Source organism: Rutilus rutilus (genome assembly GCF_951802725.1).
Source record: "Rutilus rutilus genome assembly, chromosome: 19".
NCBI classification, from domain to species: Eukaryota; Metazoa; Chordata; class Actinopteri; order Cypriniformes; family Leuciscidae; genus Rutilus; species Rutilus rutilus.
The window spans coordinates 4,540,623-4,565,456 of NC_140232.1; the positions used below are offsets into that span (position 1 = coordinate 4,540,623).

At 38.9% G+C, this 24,834-nt stretch overlaps 1 protein-coding gene across 2 annotated transcripts; it reads right to left on the reverse strand.

Annotated features, from left to right (window-relative positions):
• Positions 1–1,332: 1,332 nt before the first annotated feature.
• phyhip (phytanoyl-CoA 2-hydroxylase interacting protein) lies at positions 1,333–24,555 on the reverse strand. 2 transcript variants are annotated; one of them, XM_084389269.1, is made up of 6 exons: positions 24,322–24,555; positions 19,709–19,885; positions 8,175–8,349; positions 6,218–6,335; positions 2,736–3,311; positions 1,333–2,546 (listed from the first exon to the last, which is right to left on the reverse strand). In XM_084389269.1, exons 2-5 carry the CDS (start codon positions 19,880–19,882, stop codon positions 2,777–2,779), a joined length of 1,002 nt encoding a protein of 333 aa, XP_084245395.1. In that variant the 5' UTR covers positions 19,883–19,885; positions 24,322–24,555; the 3' UTR covers positions 1,333–2,546; positions 2,736–2,776. The 2 variants fall into 2 exon arrangements, with proteins under 2 accessions (XP_084245395.1, XP_084245394.1); XM_084389268.1 differs by having other exon boundaries at positions 1,333–3,311.
• Between the last annotated feature and the right edge of the window lie 279 nt (positions 24,556–24,834).

Below are 24,834 nucleotides of genomic sequence, written 5' to 3' on the forward strand. Positions count from 1 at the left end.
GAACCCTTGATCAGAAAAAGATGTTTACTTGTGTTGAGAGATTGTCATGCTAAATGCCTTGCGTAAAGAAACGATCCCTGCTGAGGTGTTGTAATTGATTTCCTTCATGTGAGAGTTTCAAAGGTGCTGATAAATCCTTCTCTTATCAGCAGACAGAGAGACAGACAGACACAGACAGACAGAGAGATCAGTGTTTGTTCAGACCATGGTTCAGACTGATTATAAATGGCCTGTTCATAATCAGTCCTGATCAGATTACATGCAGACGCTCTCAGTTATCAAATATTACCACAGAGGTTTTGGAATCCACATCATTGATTTCATGGCTCACATTATGGAATATAAACTGACATTAATTGAATATATATAAAGCTTTAAATATATCATAAACTATTTCAGGCTGTTTTCCACTGCATTTGATATGCTTTATTCAATTTATTCTCCGCCACTGCTTTGACACGTGACTCAGAAGCAAAGATATGTGTATGTACCCAGAGGTCGTGTCATTTCGACAGACTGGGTCATAAAAATTACGTCATAATCTACAATTATCCTACCGGTCATTTTAATTTTCACATTTTAATGATAATAAGCCATTTAATAGACTCGGTTTTTGTACACATTTTCATTTTTATTCACGAACTTACAGGACAATAGGCTATTATGCATTTATTTATTAATGAAGAGAAAGTTGAACAGAGAGAGACTGTGTGTCACTTTTCAGGTTTCATCATGAATGTTTGTCCAATAAATCGCGATAGGCTTTGTGCTTTGTTACTTGTGATATGAAACAAAGTCTCAGCTTTTAAATTCGGTGTATTTTATCACAATATTCAAACAATAAATACCGTTTTTGGCGCTTTTTGATGTGGCGCGAGAGGTAGGCTAGCGCCCGAGTTCGAGCGGGCCAACGCGATCAATTCCTTCCTCTTTACTACGTTATAGAACGAAATAAACATGAATGAACATAAAAAAAATATGTTGAAATATACAGTCCAACTTACCGAAATCCATGTAATTCGCTTAATCAGTGTTTCAACCGCAGAAAGACGATTCATTGACCATTAACTTGATAGTCAACAAGAGCGCGCACTCGCCACCAAGTGGACATGAGAGAGAATTACAGTTAAAAAGTTACAATGCTTCACTATTTGTGTAATCTGTCAAAAGCACTGCTAAAAAAATTACGAGTTAACGAGTACCACATTTTAATAAGCTATTTCCAATATTTTATGTTTCATAATGACTACTGTCCTTGTTGAGAGCTGAACTGAAATACATTCATTCTCACACAAACAACATGCAAAAATAACATGCAGAAAGTTTCAGAAGTGTTTTATTTATTTATTTCGTTAAAGCATTCTGTACAATTAATTTAACATTTATATATATTTCAACAGACACAAATACTCATGAGATTCATATTGATTACAGATGGTTCAAAACCAGGGATTAGACTCTGACACTTCAAATAACTTAATATAAAAAATAAAGAGAATCACTTACATAATTCATTAGATATGATTTACACATGATTAGTCTTAAAGGGTTTAGTTCACCCAAAAATGAAAATGATCTTATAATTTACTCTCCCTCAAGCCATCCTATGACTTTCTTCTTTCAGCCAAACACAATAAGAGTTATATTAATATCCCAGCTCTTCCCAGATTTATAATGGGAGTGAATGGTGCCTCAGATTTTGAAGCCCAAAGAAGCACATCCATCATAAAAATAATCCATACGACTCTAGGTGGTTAATAAAGGCCTTCTGAAGCGAAGTCATGCGTTTTTGTAAGAAAAAGATCCATATTTGTAACTTTATAAACTATAATCAATGGCTTCAGGTAACGGCAGTACGTAGATCTGGCCGAAGAGTGACCTCTGACCCGACGCTTGGCTTCAGAAGGCCTTTATTAACCCCCTTGGGTTGTATGGATTACTTTTATGATGGATGGATGCACTTTTTTTGGGCTTCAAAATCTCAGGTACTCCCATTATAAATCTGCTAATGTCCAGAGAGTTTCTCACTACTATAATAAGGCTGGGAAGAGTCAGGATATTAATATAACTCTTATTGTGTTTGGCTGAAAGAAGAAAGTCAAATACACCTAGGATGGCTTGAGGGTGAGTAAATCATGGGATAATTTTCATTTTTTGGGTGAACTATCCCTTTAAAGAAGTGGATTTATAGCTGAGACTGACTCATAGAAGTTATCACATGGCTTCAGAAGACTTTCAATAAAAGACATGATGAGTAAAAGATGAACCCTTTTTGGGTGAACCGTCCCTTTAAGCTCTGAGCCGTTGACTCACAGGCCGTATGACTCGGTTTCATAACAAGTGGCGACGAGTCTATCAGACCAAGACCTCATTCAGTTCTCATTTACTCTTTCCTCTTTTTGTGAAAACCTTTGGCATGTTCCAAAACAAATCCCACAGTGTGAATGTTTATCCGGCTTCTGATGATAACGTCCATTTCCAAATCACAGCAAGTGATGGTCCATTTTTTCCCGGTTGCACTTTATATGACAGCATGCATTCACACACTGTAAAAAAATATTTTCATTATTTGTTTTCACAACTTTTTATCTTTTGTCAAATCAATTTAGATAATTAATGTGGTTCAGATTACATAATATCTTGAGTTTCTATTGATTAAAATAAACCCTTCATTGCATTAACTAAAATTTTGAATTTCAATCAACTCAACATTTTAAGGCAACCAGGTAACTTACTTTTTTTAAGTTAAACCAACAATATTTTTTCACAGCGCGGTTCAGCGTCCCACACTGATATTGCACACCTTACAGCTCGGGTCTTTTTTGGCGTTGGCAGTGGAGAGGCTCATGAGTTGCGGACGGCCACTGATCTGAGCCAGGATCCCGTTCTCCAGAAGCAAAGGCTCTGTGAACAACACCTCCAGAATCACATCGCTGGCGTGACAGAACACGGGAACGTCTCCGGCCGTGTACGTCAGGAAGGGATTGGCTGTTAGGTCCAGTCGTGGAAGCCGGGTCTTGCAGAAGTCGTCCCCCTCCGATCCAGCAGGGGCCAGCACCAGCACCACATAGTGGTACGCTGTGTACATGCAGTAGAAGTCAGCGAAGTAGAGGTTTGTGCTCGGGTTGAGGAGACGTTCGGCAGAGATCTGGAAGCGTAAAGGCCCGTACGGGGAGTCTTTCGGAGGGAGGCCGGTGTCGAACTCGGTGTTGCAGCTGAGGAAGACGCCTCGCAGCTTTCCGTTGATCGGCGAGCCGTGACTTCCACTGTTGTCTTTGAAAGACGGGAGCATTGCACCTCCACACTCTGATCTATGGAGAGAGAATAATCAATAATACAACACTAAAGTCGGCATGACATGAAAATTCACCCTTTCTTACACAATGCATGTTTATTGATTTTATTATCAGTGCATATTAGGGGTGTATGCAACGGTACATGTATTCGTCCCGAACTGTCACGGTACGGAAGTCATGGTTTGGTGCATACAGTCAGACAACGAATACAGTCGCAGACGATCCACACTACAATCCAGAAGTGGGGGGTGCAGTAATGCAACGCTGTTTGCTAACTGCCACAACAGGAAAACAAGTGCAGAAGAGGAAGTATATCCAATATCCATCTCAATATCCATACTGTCCATCCTAAAGCAATTAGAATAAGTGTGTCCCAAAGCATAGTTTGTTGAAGAGAGTATGCCAGAAGTCCCCGGATGCTCTACTATTTCCGAAGTGTGGATCCGTGCTCACTATAAAAGCTAATATTGCCCACAACCCATTGTGCTTTGGAGGAAGATTCAGTTCAGAACTACAAACACGAGGAAAAAGTGTTCAGAAAACTACAAAACATGGCGGATGTGCGAAACAGATGGTTTAGAATCTAAACCATCTGTTTCGCACATCCGCCATGTTTTGTAGTAGATAAAGGGGTTTGAGTGACTAATAATCAACATTTAAGCTGATAAAAAATATTTATGTAATGTTATCCGTGTTATATTTCATCTGCAACAACAATGTGGGCTTTTCTAAAGATCCGTCTGGCCGTTAACTTTTAAATGCATTATTATGCATGAATATGAGGAGTCTGTAAATGATTATATTTCAAAACAATGAACTGGATTAATGCAAAACCTCCCTTATGTGCAGTTTTTTGTTGTTGTTTTTGAGTGTTGACATTACATCTAAAAAATGTATAGCAACTGAATTTACTATTTTGGGCTCTGTTGTTAATTGTAACCTTTAATATTAGTAATGAGCAAGAAAGGGCTCCCTATGTATAGTTTACAGCATTAGCTGAGATATATCTTGTTATCCTTAAGAAAATGTTAATCATAATTGAATTTATTTAAAAAGAGAGACACAATTTGTTCAATAAACTACTGTTAAAAAACAAACAAAAAAAAACAAAAAAACATTGTGTTTAGTTTTCTACCCCCTGTTGTACCGAACCGTGATTTTAAAAAACGAGGTTCTTACCGAACCGTCATGTTTGTGCAGTGTCACACCCCAAGTGCATACGGTTTATTTTTTGTTCTTGTAAAGTTTGTAAAAATGTCATAACTTAGTCTTACAGTGAAACGACAGACTACTCTCAGGTGACGTACGCTGAACTATGGAAGCTTGTTTCCGCCACAGAATAAAAAAATAAAAAAGGTAATTGCGACTTCTTTTCTCTGAATTGTGAGATATAAATTGAGTTCATTTTTCGCAATTGCGACTTTATGTCACGCAATTCTGAGAAGGTCAGTTTTAAGGCCCGTTCACACCAAAAATGATAATAATGATAACTATATTAGCGTTCACACCAATGGAGGATAATGTTCTGTTTATTATAAGCACTCGCTGCAGTTTTGTCGTCTGTAGCTTTAATGAAAGCTTTCAAGAATGGGGGGGGACCAAATATAAAACTTTATAAATCTAAAAATCTAGTTATAGCATCTACCAGCAGGTGCTAACAGGGCCATGCTAACTAACTAGACCTTAAGGGCCCGATCATACACCCGGTGCACTGTAGCGCCAGACGCGGCGCGAGTGTTTTTTGCTAGTTTCAGCCCGACGCAGTTATCATTTTCACATCCTGCGCCACGTTATTTAAATAGCAAATGCATTTGCGCCCATGTGTGCGCCCATGTGCTGCTGGTCTCAAAACGAGGTGTGTGTTCTGGCACATTGTTGGTGTGCTGCTATTTTGAGGAACAGAAATAGACTGCGCCATTGACTTCAGGTTTCAGTTGGTCAGTGGCGCAGTATATTTCAGTTCCTCAAAACAGCAACGCACCAACAATGCGCCAGACCACACACCTCGTTTTCAAACCAACAGCATTTCTTTGTTATTTAAAGAGCGCATTAGTAATATGAGCCTATAGCTGGGTCTACAACACACGTACACTCTGCTTATCACACACACACACACACACACACACTGCTTATTACACGCACAGAGACGGGCAGCAGCACACAAACATGCCAAATATACAAAATAAAAGGATTACAATGTAAAAGATTATTATTGTGTACATAAAGATATGGGGGAATCTGACTTGTCCCGTAGATGGTCTGCTTGAGCTTTAACCTCACACACACACACACAGCTTTATCCTCGCGCACGAGCAGATCCGTTTCCTCGCTAGAGAAGCATTCAGTCTTTCCACTATCAAATTCCGCCATGTAAATAGCAAATCCGCCATGGCGCGAGCGCAACTGGCTTTTAAAGGGAATGGGAGATGAGACTCTGATTGGTTTATTGCACGTAAAGCCCAAAACACACCCATTACTCATTAAGAGAATAGAGAAAACCCTTTTAGACCATGCGCCGGGAGCACCGACCATTTTTCCTGTCATTAAACTTGCGAAAGTGGATTCGGACACGACCTAAGTGCAGTCCAGAATGAAGCCAGACATGAATGTCAGTTTTATGCCCGTCAGCATTTTTCAAAAAAGTTGCCAGCATTTTTGATAATTTTCATGGTCCCCTGTATATTTTGTTGTACGTATATCTGAACATGCAATATGTTAAAAGAAAGAACAGATCCTCAGCTTTTAAACAAAACAAAGAAACAAAATGAATAATAAAAAAGCAACATTTTGAACAAAAAGCTGAGAAAATCACGTTTTTGTCAAAGACTCAAATCCCGAAGACTCACGGCAGATCAAAAATAAATCGAGTCAGAGCTGTCAAGGGAAAGATATATGTAGAAAGCAGTATAGATGACACTAACCTCACATACTGGAAGTATTCAGGACTCTGATTGCGGTAAAACACGGAGAACCTGAGTGGCCGCCCAGCAGCGGCCTGAGCTTTATCTAACAGCTGCTGGAGATGATCCATGGCATAATCTGCACAAAACACATTAACAACCATGATTTATGAGTATAACATAAGTGCTTCTGCTGCAGTATGTCATTTCTGTGCCTCCAGAGGTGCAGATATAGGGTGTATGCGTGTGACGTCACCGCCGGCCGGAGTGACTGCGGTTACACACACTGAGTGGCAAAAAGACTGAGTGGCATCATTGGTTTTCAGCGTGAAACACACAACACATCTAAAACGGGAAAGAGCTTTGAGATTGACTGTTCAAATAGATTTGACAAGAAATCTGAGGTATATTTTAACAGACTGCCGAAAGCTACAGAACAGAGAAGCAAATGGATCGCTGCGATTCATAGAAACAACGGGATTTGCAGTTATAATTTTGTCTTAATATGCTGAATTTGGGGTAATATCATACCCTATATAGCCTATTGTATTGACAACTCATCAATTAAATATTTACCATCGTATATTCTGCATAATTGGACGTTTTTAAATAAACACAGACAAAAAAACTATACAAGTTTTAGTGCTGGACGATATGATGATATATATATAACATTGATGTCAGTGATCACCCAGATTTAGATCTGCCGTATTCACAGGCAAATTTGCTTTATGTATTTCCCCGGTGTTGAAATCAGGCTCATATAAATGTCAGGAAACACGATTCCTGGCGGCATGTCAATATCCGTGGATCACTGGATCTTTGGTAAGTTGTAAGTAACACTATATCGAGTCCAGCCTTTAGTTTAAACTCATATCGTTTGTTCTGCTCGTGTTTTCGCAGTTTCCCCATTTAACTCCAGTCACTCAGCAGCTCTTCTGCCACTCAGTCCGGCTGAGGGAGTGTGTTCCAGCGGGAAAGTGACGTCAATGCATACCCTCTATTACAATTGTTTCTGAACAGGTTTCCCAAAGCCTCCAGCTGTTTGCCATTGGTTGGACAAACTTAGCCCCTCCCCCAAACTTACGCTATTGGTTGAGCCTGTTGCTGTTCTGCTCAAACAAACAGAAGCTGCTCACTGCAGAGCAAATGGGCGGAGCTTGCGTGTAGCTCCTCCTCGCTAGAGCTCCAGAGAGGAGGAGCTGGTCGTCATTTGACTCTGCAGTGAGTACCACTTGAAACAAACAGACAAATGATTCGAAAGCACCACAGAGTCACAGTGTTTACTCTTTTTAAGATCCTAGTATCTTTACAGTTGTCTCTGATGAAAGCCTTGTAACACTGAAAACATCACACACATTTAAAGGTGCTGACTGTAAGAATGACTGTAAGAAGCTAGTGGTTGAAATAGGTACTGCAGTCCAAATTCTAAATATCAGAGACCGTTGTTTCCCCCTCCTCCTCAGACTCGCCGCTCACGTGGGTTGCCAGTTTGAGGACACGCAACAGGAACGAGTGCAATTAACAAGAAAGCCGAGGAGACTTACTCCTAAGTAGTTACTTAGTTACTCCTAACTACTCGTAAGTTAATGAGTTGATTTATCCGCGTTTTAATATGCTCTCATTCATAGAGATTTTTAGATGGATATCGAGGCTTTTTAGGTTGTGTAGAATCTGCCATCTCTGACCAGTTTGTTTGCTCGTTTCCATGGCTGCGATACGCTGTGTTTCCCGCCAACCGGCATCCCGGGGTGTCAAAATACTATTGGCTGAACTGGCAGTGGGCGGAGTCACACAGACCAAAACAAAAAACGCTGACAGCACGGAACGTGTAAAATAAAAAGTAAGTGAAAGTGTTTTCAGAGAAACAAGTATATGAACTTAGCTTCCTAAATTTATGCGAACATATTTATGCTTTAGTAGAGTAAAAAAGTTACATACAGCACCTTTAAACATCTGTTAGCCCGTCTCTGCTTACCCCCGGTGCAGAACTCCACCACTTGGCTCCACTCAGACACTTGATAGTCTCCGTCAGGCTGTCTGATGGCGGTCTGCACTGCCACACAATACTCTGTCCGAGGGCTCAGAAACCAGTGGCCTCTCACGGACATCGGCAAAGGTCCTGCTTTAGCCACTAGCTTGGTGGGAACATCCTGAAAAGACAAACACCAGAGGGCGCCGTCAGATTTGTTAGCATACGGGGTTTTTGTTCTGCTTTCAAGAGAAGAATAACCAACCATGGATTTTCAACAGTCGACTGTTTTTGTTTGTTTGACCCCTGCAGCCTTAAATTCACCATGAAATAAAATAAATTTAAAATAAATTTTTATTTTTATTTTAAGTAATAATTAAAGCTGCAGTCTGTAGTTTTTCCTCTTTGTCGCCATCTCTGTTCGAAATCTGCAATTGCAGTTATTCGCGGAATTATCAACTTTACGTGGGTTGTGCCTCGGCATGGCACAGCGCGGATGAATCCAATGTTTTGAGGAGAATGTGCGGCTGTCTGTCGCTACTGGTGGGATACTGACATTCGCAATCACAGATTCAACTTTTGGGAAGTATGACCAACATAAGAATTTTCACTGGAATATGTCGTCTGAAAAAGTAAGTAACATCCACTTTTGTTCTGACCAACTAAGGGGAAAAAAGCATTGGAGTAAATTGCGCCGATTAAATCTAATGCTCGCTTATCATATCACGTCAAACCGTGCAAATTATACTTTGTTCTCAAATTGTTAATGTAAATCAGCATTGCGTGACATTTAATGCCCTTACGATATTATCCTTGTGTTCGCATGGGCCGGTTACAGTCTCTTTTTTTCTGTAGCCACTCCGAAGTCTTTCGCGTTTTACAGCGGGTGAATCTCCTGGTGATTGTCGTTTGAACCTTTCTGGATCCGCCATCAAATTGATAAGTTTAATTATATCCAGTGCTGTGAGAAAAGGCTATAAATCTCCAACATTCACACTCATAGCCGACTAGCCGGGACTCTTCTTTATGTGGACAGATGCGACGTAATGACGCAAACACATGCTCGAGTTTCCCGTGGAAATCCACCAATACCTCTGGAATTAAAAACATTAGTACAAGCTCACCGTTTTGAATCGAGCTATGGCAAGCAGAGAGTTTTGAACACTGGCTGGTGATGTACTTGCTCAAAAAATTATTTAGGATAATTGGATAACCCCAAAAAAGTTACAGACTGCAGCTTTAAGTAATTTTTATTTATTTATTATAATTCATTCAAAATCAGATTTATCCATGTACATCATTATTATTATTTATAAATGTATGTGCCCTCATAAATATTTTAATCAGAAGATCTTCCCCTCCCTCTTGCAGCATCTCTTCTCTTCTCTGATGACGAGGGCGGGGCAACCTGTCAATCACATCAGATCCACCAATAGCAAACCACAACCATCCAATCAATTCCCCACACACAAAATCAAGCCCCACCCACATTTGTTCTTGTTTGAGAAGCCAGATAGGGGGAAAAGGTTATCGCAACTTCCATTTCATGCCGAATTTAACATTACATATTACGGATATACCAGATGCAGAAAAATGGAAGCTTTAGCGTAAGTTCTGCCGGGAAGACTCAATTGTTGCGTCACTTATTACCTTCTCATCTATCCAATCATGTTCTAATACTAGAAGTATAAAGGACCTGTACTTACACTTGTCTGAGTTCGCAGATGCTGAACGCTTCCACTCACCACCATCCTCAGTATAATATTCAAGTCATATTTAAAGGGGTCATATAATGCCATTTTTGTACAAGCTAATATGATTCTTTAGGGTCTAAATTAAAAGTTTGTAATATACTTTAATTAAAAATTCTCATTAGTATTGTAAGAAAACACTAATTTTACCTGGTCAAAAACAGCTCTGTTTTCAGCACTCCGTTTAAGAGCATGTGTCTTTAAATGATAATGAGCTTTGCTCACCCCGCCCCTCTGTTCTGTGTGTGTGTGTGTGTGTGTGTGTAACCTGCGTTTGCAAACATGAAAGCATTGACGTTGATCGTGGGGAATATTCCCTTCGAAAACAAACTCAGCCACTGCGTCTTCAGCGGTTCGGATTTAGAAACATCAGCATGACTGCTGTGTTCGTTATTACACCCAAGAACAGAACACCACAATCGTTTAGACGGCATTCTGCTCATAGACAGTGCTCCAGCGTATCAACAATGACCGCGCGGACTATGATGACAGACAACTCGCTCACGAGCGAGGGCGGGTCTGTGTTGAAACGCTGCTGTCAATCAACAATCGTGGGAGGGGCGTCGATTTTGTGACGTCACAAAATCGAACGGCTTGATTTGAGACGGGGAAAACATATAAGAAGATTAAAAAAAAAACACTGGATGGATTTTTATCATTTTATGATGGTTGTGTACAGGCACTGCCAACACACATTACAGTACAATCAACTTGTAAAAGTGCATGTACCATTATATGACTCCTTTAACATATTTTGTGACTGAGGTTGTTGAATACATTACACAACTTTAGCCCAGACTTTTGCCACGATTTACAGTCTAGTGCCAGTGTGCAGATTTGAGCTGACAGATAGTGTGTGATGAGCAAAGACTCACATTTTTTCATCTTCAGATTATGATTGCATCCAGCCAGAGAAGGTCAAACATGTTGGATATTTAAAACATATTTATTTCACTTTTTACTCATAGCAACAAGGCGCATGTTTCTGCGTGAGTTTGTTGTGTTCGGGATGATGTTGTAAATCTGCTCAGTCAGCTGGGTTAAAAAAAGCGTGTTGAGAAGAAAAGGTGCGAAACGGCTTGTCAAGAGTGAATTGTGAAGGAAGCCTCAAGCCTCATGAGCCAGCAGAACTGTAACTTACCCAGAGCGGGTGTCAAGAGACGGAAACACGACTCTCACTTCATAAGAAACACAAGCTGAAACATCAATATTGGACAAGAAATACTTCAAGAAATATTTTTCAGAGGTTTTATGGACAATTGGTGGGACTATGACTGGATCATTAATGGACACACAGGGAATAGTTTAGGTCAGTCACTAGCAAGTCAGCTTATTACTGATTAACTAGTTACAGTGTTGTTATTGTTATCTAAAACAAAACAAAAATAGATCTGATTAAAATTTGTTTTGTTCATTGAAATAAAGCTGAAATAAAAGTAAATATTAGAAAAGTCGAAAGCTGTAAGTTGAAGTACTAAAATTACTAAAACTGAAATAAAAATAAATGAAAGCTAAATAGAAATATTTAAGGTACACTTTTTGTTCAAAATTAACAACATTTAAATAATGAGACATTATATCATCAATCCTTATTTCTCTCTGATTCACTATGGTAAGTGTGTTTATATTTTAGAGCTTTTGGGATGGTTTTCACGTATACATAATGTCATTCACCCGTGTGTGTCTCGTCATATCAGTAAATAAAGGTAAAGTTGCTCCGGCTACTTTGACACGTGTCTGGTGTGGGAGTGTGTGTGTGTGTGTGTGTGTGTGTGTGTGTGTGTGTGTGTGTGTGTGTGTGTGTGTGTGTGTGAGTGTGTGTGTGTCTGGTATGGGAGTGTCGGAGTGACAGCGGTTAGTTGAGTGAGTGTGTGTGTGTGTATGTGTGTGTGTGTGTGTGTGTGTGTGTGTGTGTGTGTGTGTGTGTGTGTGTGTGTGTGTGTGTGTGTGTGCGTGCGTGTGTGTGTGTGTGTGTGTGGCAGAGGTTAGTCGTCACAACAAGTGAGAAAGAACGACTTGCAGCAGAAACATTTTTAAACCTCTAGAGAATCATCCGTTTTAAATAAACGCTGAACAGTGGAGAGTCTGCTGGAGAAAAGAGGACGAGACAGAGCTTGTAATAAAACAAGAATCAACATCAGATCCTGAGAGTGTGTGTGTGTGTGTGTGTGTGTGTGTGTGTGTGTGTGTGTGTGTGTGTGTGTGAACAGAGGAGAGTCTGCTGGAGAAAAGAGGACGAGACAGAGCTTGTAATAAAACAAGAATCAACATCAGATCCTGAGAGTGTGTGTGTGTGTGTGTGTGTGTGTGTGTGTGTGTGTGTGTGTGAACAGAGGAGTGTCTGCTGGAGAAAAGAGGACGAGACAGAGCTCGTAATAAAACAAGAATCAACATCAGATCCTGAGAGTGTGTGTGTGTGTGTGTGTGTGTGTGTGTGTGTACGTGTGTGTGTGGATGTGTGTGTGTGTGTGTGTGTGTGTGTGTGTGTGTGTGTGTGTGTGTGTGTGAGTGAACAGAGGAGAGTCTGCTGGAGAAAAGAGGACGAGACAGAGCTCGTAATAAAACAAGAATTAACATCAGATCCTGAGAGTGTGTGTGTGTGTGTGTGTGTGTGTGTGTGTGTGTGTGTGTGTGAACAGAGGAGAGTCTGCTGGAGAAAAGAGGACGAGACAGAGCTCGTAATAAAACAAGAATCAACATCAGATCCTGAGAGTGTATGTATGTGTGTGTGTGTGTGTGTGTGTGTGTGTGAACAGAGGAGAGTCTGCTGGAGAAAAGAGGACGAGACAGAGCTCGTAATAAAACAAGAATCAACATCAGATCCTGAGAGTGTATGTATGTGTGTGTGTGTGTGTGTGTGTGTGTGTGTGTGTGAACAGAGGAGAGTCTGCTGGAGAAAAGAGGACGAGACAGAGCTCGTAATAAAACAAGAATCAACATCAGATCCTGAGAGTGTATGTATGTGTGTGTGTGTGTGTGTGTGTGTGTGTGAACAGAGGAGAGTCTGCTGGAGAAAAGAGGACGAGACAGAGCTCGTAATAAAACAAGAATCAACATCAGATCCTGAGAGTGTATGTATGTGTGTGTGTGTGTGTGTGTGTGTGTGTGTGTGTGAACAGAGGAGAGTCTGCTGGAGAAAAGAGGACGAGACAGAGCTCGTAATAAAACAAGAATCAACATCAGATCCTGAGAGTGTGTGTGTGTGTGTGTGTGTGTTAGGCTTGCTACGATAGTCGGTGTTACACGGTGTTCAGTCGTAACACCGGTTTCATCACTTGCCCACCGCGGCACCAAACAAAAATAAAACCGTTTTTTTCTGTCACCCGTTGACTAGCGTTGTATGATCACGCTCTTATTAATGTGAATGCTTTTAAACCATTCAAGCGCGACAAGACTAAAGAGACCGCGCCTATTACATATGTCAACCCAAGTGGTTCAGAATTACACTATAGATTAATCACGCTGTAATTACAAATGCCGTAAAAAACGAGCGAAATACGTAAATGACGGCGTATTCTACGGCGTTTTAGAGTGCATGGAAAGCGCCGCTTTTTACGCCGTTCATCTCGCCATATGACAGTTTTGGTTGCACAGAGCGCGCGTTATTTTATGGCGTTTTGCTTATAGTATAATGAGACACGCCCGCTGATTTCCACAGTAAGTTTGAACTCTTCTCTCCCAATCAGTGATGAACTGAGTCAGACCAGACCAATGTCTGAAAATGGCAAAAGCAGATACAAATATTAAAACTTTAACTAAAATTTAAATTAAAAAATGAAAAATATAAACATAAAAGCTCATTTAAAATGTAAATAAATACTATACTAGCATATAAATAATACTAAAATAACAGGATAGCTGGACGTTTTTAAGTTAAAAATGAACTGAAAATGAACTATAAATGAAAAAAGTAATTTTTTGGAAGAAGTCAGCATCATTCACAGAGACTGAAAATGGCCATGAACAAAAAAGAAATTGATTATTGTATATATGAGAAGCACTGAACATAAGTATCTTTACAGGCAAAAGAATTAGTTATTGTATATATTTAAGAGTCATTTGTTTATTATATATAACAAAAAAAAATTCGAATCTACAGTATTGCCTAATAATTTATTTATAGTGTCGATACAAAACAAAGTTTGATAATAAAGATACAAACTGGATGTTAAATCTGCAGATGTTATCTTCTCATAAATGTTACTATTGTTTCACTGCTTAGACAATTATCACTTATAACATTTTATCTGGTACTCTATAAAATGAATCATGGGAAATACTAATTGTCTAAGCAGTGAAACAACAGTAAAATGTATGAGAAGATAACATCTGCAGATTTAACATCAGTGTTTTCTGACGACTCTGTCAAAGGTGAAAGACATTTTCAAACTTCACTAAAGCGTAACGTATTTCCTCTCACATGTAAGAGCTCTAATCACAGCTAATTACTCTTGTTGTGGAGACTCGAGTTTTTGACAAGCAGAACCAATTATGAAATGCTCAGCGGGGCAATAACCATAGCAACTCCTTATGAAAGTCCTTTCCTTCCACTCGCACAGGAAATATTAGAGCCCTGGCAAAATCAGATGTAATTTCAGCAGCAGTTTATTTCTGGCGGCCATCGAGTGCAAGCGATAGCAATACTCCTACATTATAGCTTTATTTGGTCAGCAAGAATTTGAAAAACTGAACACAATGAAGTTATACATTTACTCAGTTCCAGTGTTGGAGCTAACGCATTACAAGTAATGCAAGTAATCAGATTACTTTTTTGAGTAACTAGTAAAGAAACGCATTACTTTAACTCTTTCCCCGCCAGCATTTTATTTTTATTTTAAAGTTGCCATGTCAGCGTTTTTGATCATTTTCACAAAAATGTCATGGGCCCCAGAATATCTTCTTGTATATTAATATCTGAACATGCAATGTATCAAAAGAAAGAACAGAACAAAAAAAGTTAAAAGTTTTCTGTTTTATTCTAGCTTCATGCATTCTTTTCTATCGACACTTGAATGGGTAAGTGGGTAAGTTTCCTAATTTTGAGTAAAAAGCTGAGAAAAACGCGTTTTTGTCAAAGACTACATCCAGATCGGATTCAGAACGATGATCAAAACACAGATGGAGTAGATCGAGTCCATCAACACCCCTAAAGCTTCACAGTCCTAAAGCTCGTCCTGGGTCGACATCTCATTCAGTAACATTAGGCAGTTTTTTATTTATATGCTGTTTAATGTTGATGATCGCGTTATTTTATGTCTGCATATGATTACATACACTCACCTAAAGGATTATTAGGAACACCATACTAATACTGTGTTTGACCCCCTTTCGCCTTCAGAACTGCCTTAATTCTACGTGGCATTGATTCAACAAGGTGCTGAAAGCATTCTTTAGAAATGTTGGCCCATATTGATAGGATAGCATCTTGCAGTTGATGGAGATTTGTGGGATGCACATCCAGGGCACGAAGCTCCCGTTCCACCACATCCCAAAGATGCTCTATTGGGTTGAGATCTGGTGACTGTGGGGGCCATTTTAGTACAGTGAACTCATTGTCATGTTCAAGAAACCAATTTGAAATGATTCGAGCTTTGTGACATGGTGCATTATCCTGCTGGAAGTAGCCATCAGAGGATGGGTACATGGTGGTCATAAAGGGATGGACATGGTCAGAAACAATGCTCAGGTAGGCCGTGGCATTTAAACGATGCCCAGTTGGCACTAAGGGGCCTAAAGTGTGCCAAGAAAACATCCCCCACACTATTACACCACCACCACCAGCCTGCACAGTGGTAACAAGGCATGATGGATCCATGTTCTCATTCTGTTTACGCCAAATTCTGACTCTACCATCTGAATGTCTCAACAGAAATCGAGACTCATCAGACCAGGCAACATTTTTCCAGTCTTCAACTGTCCAATTTTGGTGAGCTCGTGCAAATTGTAGCCTCTTTTTCCTATTTGTAGTGGAGATGAGTGGTACCCGGTGGGGTCTTCTGCTGTTGTAGCCCATCCGCCTCAAGGTTGTGCGTGTTGTGGCTTCACAAATGCTTTGCTGCATACCTCGGTTGTAACGAGTGGTTATTTCAGTCAAAGTTGCTCTTCTATCAGCTTGAATCAGTCGGCCCATTCTCCTCTGACCTCTAGCATCAACAAGGCATTTTCGCCCACAGGACTGCCGCATACTGGATGCTTTTCCCTTTTCACACCATTCTTTGTAAACCCTAGAAATGGTTGTGCGTGAAAATCCCAGTAACTGAGCAGATTGTGAAATACTCAGACCGGCCCGTCTGGCACCAACAACCATGCCACGCTCAAAATTGCTTAAATCACCTTTCTTTCCCATTCTGACATTCAGTTTGGAGTTCAGGAGATTGTCTTGACCAGGACCACACCCCTAAATGCATTGAAGCAACTGCCATGTGATTGGTTGATTAGATAATTGCATTAATGAGAAATTGAACAGGTGTTCCTAATAATCCTTTAGGTGAGTGTATGTTATCCTGTGCTGCGTTCCAGTCCACTTTTAGACACGCACTTGCAAACTTCCCTAAGCACTTCCCCTTGGGGGAATCCCTGCCGCCATTTTGAAGTGCGTTCCACTTCGTGAAGCGGACGAGGGAAGTTTATATGGACAGACCCTCGTTCCCTCGATTTTGACCGAGGGAGCGAGTCTGCTTCAAATGTACACTTCAGGCACCTATATGTCCCACAATGCAGTACGATTGTGACGTCACCACATATCTCATCTAATCACCACCACAACAGACAACTCTATGATATATTAATTATATATATTTTTTGTTTAAAACAACCCAAACACACATAAACATTTGGATGCTGCATTAAACAAATTCTTAAAGGAAAAAAAAATGTAAATAATAAATCAACTCCACAGCTGATTCCAAGTGATCAAGGGCTTAGGACGTTCCAGTTCAGCCCATTGCAGTTTCCGCCAGTAGTGGGCACTCGCAATGACGTACATCCGAGTGAACGAGACGGAGGGAAGTTTGCGAGTGAAGGGCATGACAGTTTTGGACTGGAACGCAGCAATAGTTTCTGCTTCTTCTTCACCTGTGTTTTTTGATCCGGAGATTCAGTACTCGTTCAGAAGATGTGTAATAGCGCCCCCTACCGTATAACAGCGAAAACACAGGAAATTCCATCAATGGCAGGGAAAGAGATAAATTCACAAAAGTAGTGCAAGTTGCTTTGTTTTGCCATTTATTGACAGACAGCTGCTTACTGTATGCATTACAAACTCGGAATATTACACAAACCTGCAATAATTCAATGTTAAATTACACAAATATACTTTATGTATTTAATCTCACTTTATTAACCAGTGTCTTTGTTGCAGACCTTCAATGATCCAATTCAACCTCACTAATAAGCAAAAATGACTTCAGATAAACATCACATTTGTGTTTGTTTTTTTGTTCTAATGCTGAGTGTTGAACTTTCTTCTGCAATCCAGAATGGGAGCACAGCTGAAAGGTTTGAGCGCATTAGCATTTCTTTCAGCCTGAGGCTTATTCATGTCACCTTTGGTTTGAAAGGGTGTTTACATGTACTAAAAATAGAACTTTTGTTGTTGTTGTTGTTGTTGTTGTTTTTTGTTTTTGTTGTTTTTTAAACCAGCAAGCCCAGCCCACGTAAGAAAAAGGAATGCAAAAGTAACATATTACGTTCCATAAAAAGTAACTAAGTAATGCAATTAGTTGTTTTTTTTAAGGAGTAACACAATATATTCTATCACATTACTTTAAAAAATAACTTGGCCCAACACTGTTCATTTCTGACTGACAGCTCAGAATCATCTAAAGCTGCAAAACAGCACAATACACTGACAATGGGAGTCTTACATGTGTTGTCTTTTTTGAATTTCTTCAATTTGTCAAGTGGACTTTGAATGCAGCTTTCAGGAAAATGATCTGAATCTTTGATAAATGTGTTACACAATTATTTTAGATCAAATCTATGTGCAAATTTCAATCAATCAACCGATCAATCAATCAATCAATCAATCAATCAATCAATCAATCAATCAATCAATCAATCAATCAATCAAGAGCATGATGCCCCAGATTACTAGTGTACTAAATTGGATTTTTTTGCAATTCAATATCCTAATTATATATATTTATCATTTTTTTTTTTTTTTTTTTGTTAAGGGCTGGTTGGACTATTTTAGATATAAAAAGATGTTTTTTAAAACACTATTGCAGATTTCCATGTGTGAGGACTCACCAATAAACAAACAAACAAATGAATAAATAAATAAATAAAAATGTAAAACATTTTTTTGACATTTATAACATTTATGAATAGGTGCATGATGCCTGAAATTAATAGTGTACTAAATTAGATTTTTTTGCAAAGAAATATCGTAATTTTATTTCTTTTTTATTGTTTTAAAGGGCTGGATGGCCTGGGATTGGTGGACATAATTATTTTAGATTACAAAAGGTGTTTCTTTAGATTTTTATATGCAATTGTATTTATAAAAATTATAAAGACACACAAATAATATATAGGTGCATAATTCCCCAAAAAGAACTAGTGTACAAAATTTGATTTCTTTGCAAAGCAATATCCTAATTGTATGTTTTGTCCTGTTGTTTTATAAAGGGTGTTTGTCCTGCGATTCAGGTGTTTATCGGGAGGAAACATGTCCTGGTCATTATCCGCTCACAGCAGTGTTTGCTCAGGTGTCTCGTTCTCCTGCGTGACCATCACAGTAACCCCTGAAGGGCCTGTCAGATGTGCTCATTACCAACACACCTACAGCCACCCTCCTTCACACACCATCTGCCTCTCCAGTGCATGCTTTTTATATTTGTCCTTAATTTAACCTTATTCAGGCAGAAAGCACTTCAAAATAAACATGGAAATTCTAAATATGTCTTCTAACCCTTTCATTATGTTGTGGCTCAGTTTGAGTTACTGGTTAACCTATGATGTTTTTCTTGATTTTTTTTTCTTCTAAAAAATCCACTTCGCCTCACCTCATCATCATCTTCATCAAAACGTGACACCAAAACTGTTTATAATAGGCCTATTCAAATGGCCAGATTTAATAACAGCTTGCTCCAGCGCAAACCCTCTTTTGATGTTAAATACCTACTGTCAGGATTTACTAAAGACGCAGTGATAAATTAGCGCTGAAAAGACGTGGACAGGGTTATTTTTATATATTTTAAATGCATATGCATTTGTAGTAGTTTCCCTTTCAGACGCAAAATTTATGGGACTATTTAAATGAATCACGCAATTTGATTTACTAAAGTTTGTGCTCGTCATTTTACTGCTATTTGCTCCATTATTTACCCCCCCCCCCCTCCACCCACCAAAAAGAAAAGCATGTCTTAAACCAGACGTGGATTTTTGAGTTGTTTTCATAATTAATTGTATTAAATCCAAGCCTAGAGTCATTTTGCCCCCCTTCATAAAATTTTTACCTAGAATATGAACCTAATACAAGGGTTAATTAAATATTCTGGGTTCAATTGCTTAGTAAAAAATCTAATTAAAAATAGTTTATTAAAAGTAATAGTTTCTATATAGTCTTTATAGTGTTTTTCATACAATGAAAGTCGACAGGGTCCAATGCTATGAATCACGAGTCCTCACTTGTTTAACACCAGATTGTTCTGAGGGGATTGTTCTTGTGACAATTCATAATTAGTTGACCAATTCCACTGGGCCTGGTTGTGTGATAGTAAATAAGGGCTGTGATAAAAATCTAAATGTAAGATCTAAACAGCCGAATAAGAGAATAATACTGACTCTGTGCTTGAAGCGGTTGGGCTCGCTGCCTTCTTTACGGCTCAGGTCGATGAAGTAATGCGTCAGTCGTGACGTGTCCTCGGGGTCCGTTTCCCAGGTGATCCGGAACGAGTCACAGCTCACCTCGCTGATCTGAATATTATGGGGTGTGGAGAGGAGATCCGCCTCAGCCATCACCTGCGGGAAAACAACATGAAAAACTGTCACTCTTTACTATAGTAAAAAACAATCTACTGACCTTTAATTAACCTGTGACACCGATAACCCTCCCGTTACACAAAATACTGCCTTCAGTCTGTAGTTTTCCATTTTTAATAATCATTGTAGTCTTTAAATATTTGCTTGTTTAACAGTAAGGCTCTATCTTTAGAGATGTCATTATAGAGCCTTTGAAGCAAGTTTGAAATCTGTTTTTAGGATGTAATTTATTTGATCAAAAATACTGTAAAGGCAGTAATATTGTGAAATATTATTCCAATTTAAAATAACTGTTTTCTATGTGAAAATATAGTAAAATATCATTTATTCCTGTGATCAAAGCTGAATTTTCAGCATCATTACTCCAGTCTTCAGTGTCACTTTAAGTATTAGTTTGTAGTAATTAAGTAATTTTGTCTAAAAAACTACTAGGGAATTCCCAAGCCTCTCTACCACCACAGAGCTATACAGGCATCTAGTGGTAACACCGTAAGATTACATGTTTTTCTGTCTTTTCTCTCACCAGATGGCGCTAATCTGCCTTCACAAAATGGATTTCAAAGGGATCTCTATACTGGTGGTTGATTATGATTTCACTTTTCTAACTTTAGTCTGTGTGTAATGTTGCTGTTTGAGCATAAACAACATCTGCAAAGTTATGAAGCTCAAAGGTCAAAGCAAAGGAAGATATTTTCTTTTAAAGAAATTGCATTTTAAGGACTACAACTGGCTAGTGACATCACTAACCCTAGCATTTACATAAACCCCGCCCCCGGGAACGCGATTTATAGATTATCAAGACAGAATATGCTAATCATTGACTAGAAGATAATGACACATAAGCTACATCAATTCATCAACTAACCATTCAGAAATGTTGTCTACATGTTGTCACTTCTTCTTGAGTCTCTCCATCTTTCTGACTTCGGTTTGAACATAAAAGGCTAAAAGTTTTCGAAATGTTCAGTGCGTGTCTGTGTGAGGTAATAGGAGCTGATAATGCACGAGCTCTTGAGGCTCCGCCCTCGGAGCAGCAGCTCATTTGCATTTAAAGGGACAGACACAGAAACAGTGCGTTTTTGCTCACCCTCAAAAAGTGACAACTTTAACATGCTATAGGCCTATAAAATTATAGGGTATTTTGAGCTAAAACTTCACATACACACTCTGGGGACATCAGAGAGTTATTTTGCATCTTGTGAAAAGGGCATTATACCACCCGTTTAATCTAAAATACTGCTTTTTTGGGGGGGGGGGGCAAAATGGACCATAATTATGGCATAAATATGAATAAGTACCATACAACTATCTCAAAATAAAAAATAAAAATAAAAATAGTATTGAACAAAAATAAGCTAAATTGATTTTACTGGAGGAAATCTGGAGGTGTAGGTCACTTTTGACTGTGAGGAACACCAGAGGGTTAAGAGGCACTTTTTACTTGTATAACATTGTAATCTCCAATTGAACTCAACTCTGTTGCCATCCACCCTGTTACTTTTTCTGAAGACATAATTATATCCCTAATTTAAATATGACAATATGTTCATTCAGCCTGAGATGGCACGATGCAGTCTATTAACACAAACACATTTTAGCGGGAAACACTCGTTTCACAGAATGAGCCAACAGCTCCAGCGTCTCAGAGGAGGGATAATAAACAAACGCTCTGCCTCCAGTGTGTGTGTGTGTGTGTGTGTGTGTGTGTGGAGTGAATGAGGCTGGGTGTTTGATTAGCTGTCATTTCCTGTCCCTGCGACCAGTGACCCTTGATTAATGCGAGTCACAGAATCTATTATCTGCCCTTGTGCTCTGAGAAAGAGCCCATAACTCTGTGTGTGTGTGTGTGAGAGAGAGAGCAGTGATTAACATGCACCTCTCTCTCTCTCGTTCTCCTTTCACTACCCTCATATTTTCCCCATATCAGTTGTCCTTTGATTTGACTTTTTCACATTTCAGTTTTTATACTTATTAAGTGTCCAGATATGAGTCATGTAAAATGTTCATGTAAGCTAAAATGTCACAGATTTGTCCTGTTTTGTAATAAATCTTCCATATGGACAGTATGCTGAAACAGCACAATGCCAAGAGCGGACTGAAAATGTTGGATAGCGCAAATGTGTGTATGCCAGAAAATGAGGATATGTTTAACAGCAAGAACTTCACACATGATTGCTTTGGCACACAAACATATGGCATCTCTTGTGGAAAAGAATAATAATAATAATAATATACTTTAGAAGAGTACACTTAAGTGCGAACTGAATGCAATGTTTTCGACACTTAATTGCATTTTTTTTATATAATTATTTGAAAATGTATTATAGTTTAAATTTACATTAATGCAATTAGTTCAACTTAAAAGTGCTTTTTGACCCACATAAGTATGTATTTTATAATTATTTCTATTGTCTTTGAAATATGTGCTGCCGACTGACACGCATTTGTGGTAAACTAAAATATACTTTAATGTCATTTCTATTCAAATGCAAATTTAGTACATTTAAAATGTACTTTAAATGTAATATTGAATAATACGCTACAGTTACACTTAGTTTGTACAATTACCTACTTAGTTTGTAAGTATTACAATTCCTTAAGTGTGTTCAGAATCATAGACGTGAAAGTGTAGGCTACTGAAAATATACGTTTAAGATTTGAAGTACACTACAAGTGCACATACAATTGAGAGCACTTCTTTTTCAGGGATACGTGTGTGTGTGTGTGTGTGTGTGTGTGTGTGTGTGTGTGTGTGTGTGTGTGTGTGTGTGTGGCCTGAAGTAATCATCTGCTTTGCCTCATGATGGAACAATCTAAAACATTAATTTAAGATAAACAAATTGAGTTTTCACACACACACGCACACACACCGGCTTCATTGTCTCTTCTCGCTGCACATGCAGATTCACACACACTGTCATGATGTCATGGAAACACACCAGCTCCCCAGAGTCAGCCTTTCATTCAGAGGGAATGTAGGACATAATAAATATCCTCACAGGACCTGCATCAAAGCTGCAAAACACACACACTCTCTTTCACAAACACACTCACACACACATTTCGTAAACATATTTATTATGTATTTTAAGCCGTTTGATTTATGAGGACACAGGAGATGTCCTCATGATAAAACATGTTTATGTTGTAATACCCATGTCACTATACACATTTGTGTCCTCATAAACCATATATACAAGAACACACACACACACGCAAGTACACACGCAAGTACACACAGCACTGCTGCTCGCTTTCTATTTTAGAAACCTTTGAACATTTTTAACTGACTTTTGCTCTAGTTCTCAACAAAAAGTCAAGATGCCACACACACACACACACACACACACACACACACACATAGACGATCTGTTATCAAAACAAGCCTCAGAAAAGCAGGAGGATCATGAAAACATGTTCAAGTCACATTTTACCCCATGATACAAAAGAAAAAAATATATTTTGAATAAAGGAAATAAACCATATTTTCTTAGTAGATTCTCATTTAGATTTAAAGTATACTAAAAATATATATATTACAGTATTTTAATGTAATAAGGTAAAATATATATTACACTAAATATATAATATAGGCCTGATTATCTGTGCTTCTCATCTGGATGGTGAAAGTTTATATATAGTAAACAACACGCTTTACTATTCAGAGCCTCAGAGTGACAAATCACAGGATGTAAACAGTGGATTCAGAGAATAAAACAGCTGAGCTCCATCTCTATCTCTCCACTCTGATAAAGTCTCATCATACTCAACGTGTTCAGCGATCACACACACAAGCGAGAAGCATTCGCACACGATTAATGTGCTGGTGCTCCAGCTGAATAGAGTTTTAATGACTCTTGTCTGTCACGGTTCAGGTTTCCCATCATGCCTCTGCAATGCAGCTCTACTGTGGTGGGAGTGAAACTAATACAAGCAACAGTGCTCTGCATTTCACTGTGGTAAACTACGAAACAGAAGAACAAAACACACCGGTGCAAGAAAGCAGACTTTGAACAAAATGTTCTCTTCTGTTGATCTGTGCTTCTCTTCTGATGATCTGTGCTTCTCTTCTGGATGGTGAAAGTCTACAAAAGCAGTCCTGACCTGAATTCACTGCGACTGAGAGGAAAACTGCAACGTGAAGAGGTGAAAAGAAGCATGATTCTATTCTATTCTATTCTATTCTATTCTATTCTATTCTATTCTATTCTATTCTGTTCTGTTCTATTCTATTCTATTCTATTCTATTCCATTCTGTTATATTCTATTGTTCTTATTCTATTGTAGTATATTCTATACTATTCTTTTCTGTTCTATTCTGTTCTATTTTGTTGTATTCTATTCTAGACTGTTCTGTTCTAGTTTATTTTTTATTTTTAATGAAGTGTTATTTTACTGAATAAAGAGAGCCATACCTCTGTGTTGAGCAGGCGCTGTGATGATGATGAAGGCAAACAGAGGCTGAGTGAATAAACGTGGCTTTGATTCTTCGTCTTCTCTTTCGCTGCTGCCAGATCCTTAAACGAGGATGAAAACGAGTGCGAGGGGATTCTCGTTTATCCTCACTTGCTCACTTTCATTTATCGCCTCTCTCTCTCTCTCTCTCTCTCTCTCTCTCTCTCTCTCTCTCTCTCTCTCTCTCTCTCTCTCTCTCTCTCTACATGTGTGTGTGTGTGTGTGTGAGTGTGTGTCTTCTACAGCTGTATGCCAAAGGGAAATGAACAGCCATGAGAAAGAGCAGCATCACTGAACCATAAAAGTGATATAACAAGCTACTCACTCTTGCCTGATATAACTCTCTCTCTCTCTCTCTCTCTCTCTCTCTCTCTCTCTCTCTCTCTCTCTCTCTCACACACACACACACACACACACACACACACACACACACACACACACGTGCAGACAAGCACACACACACACGCACGCAC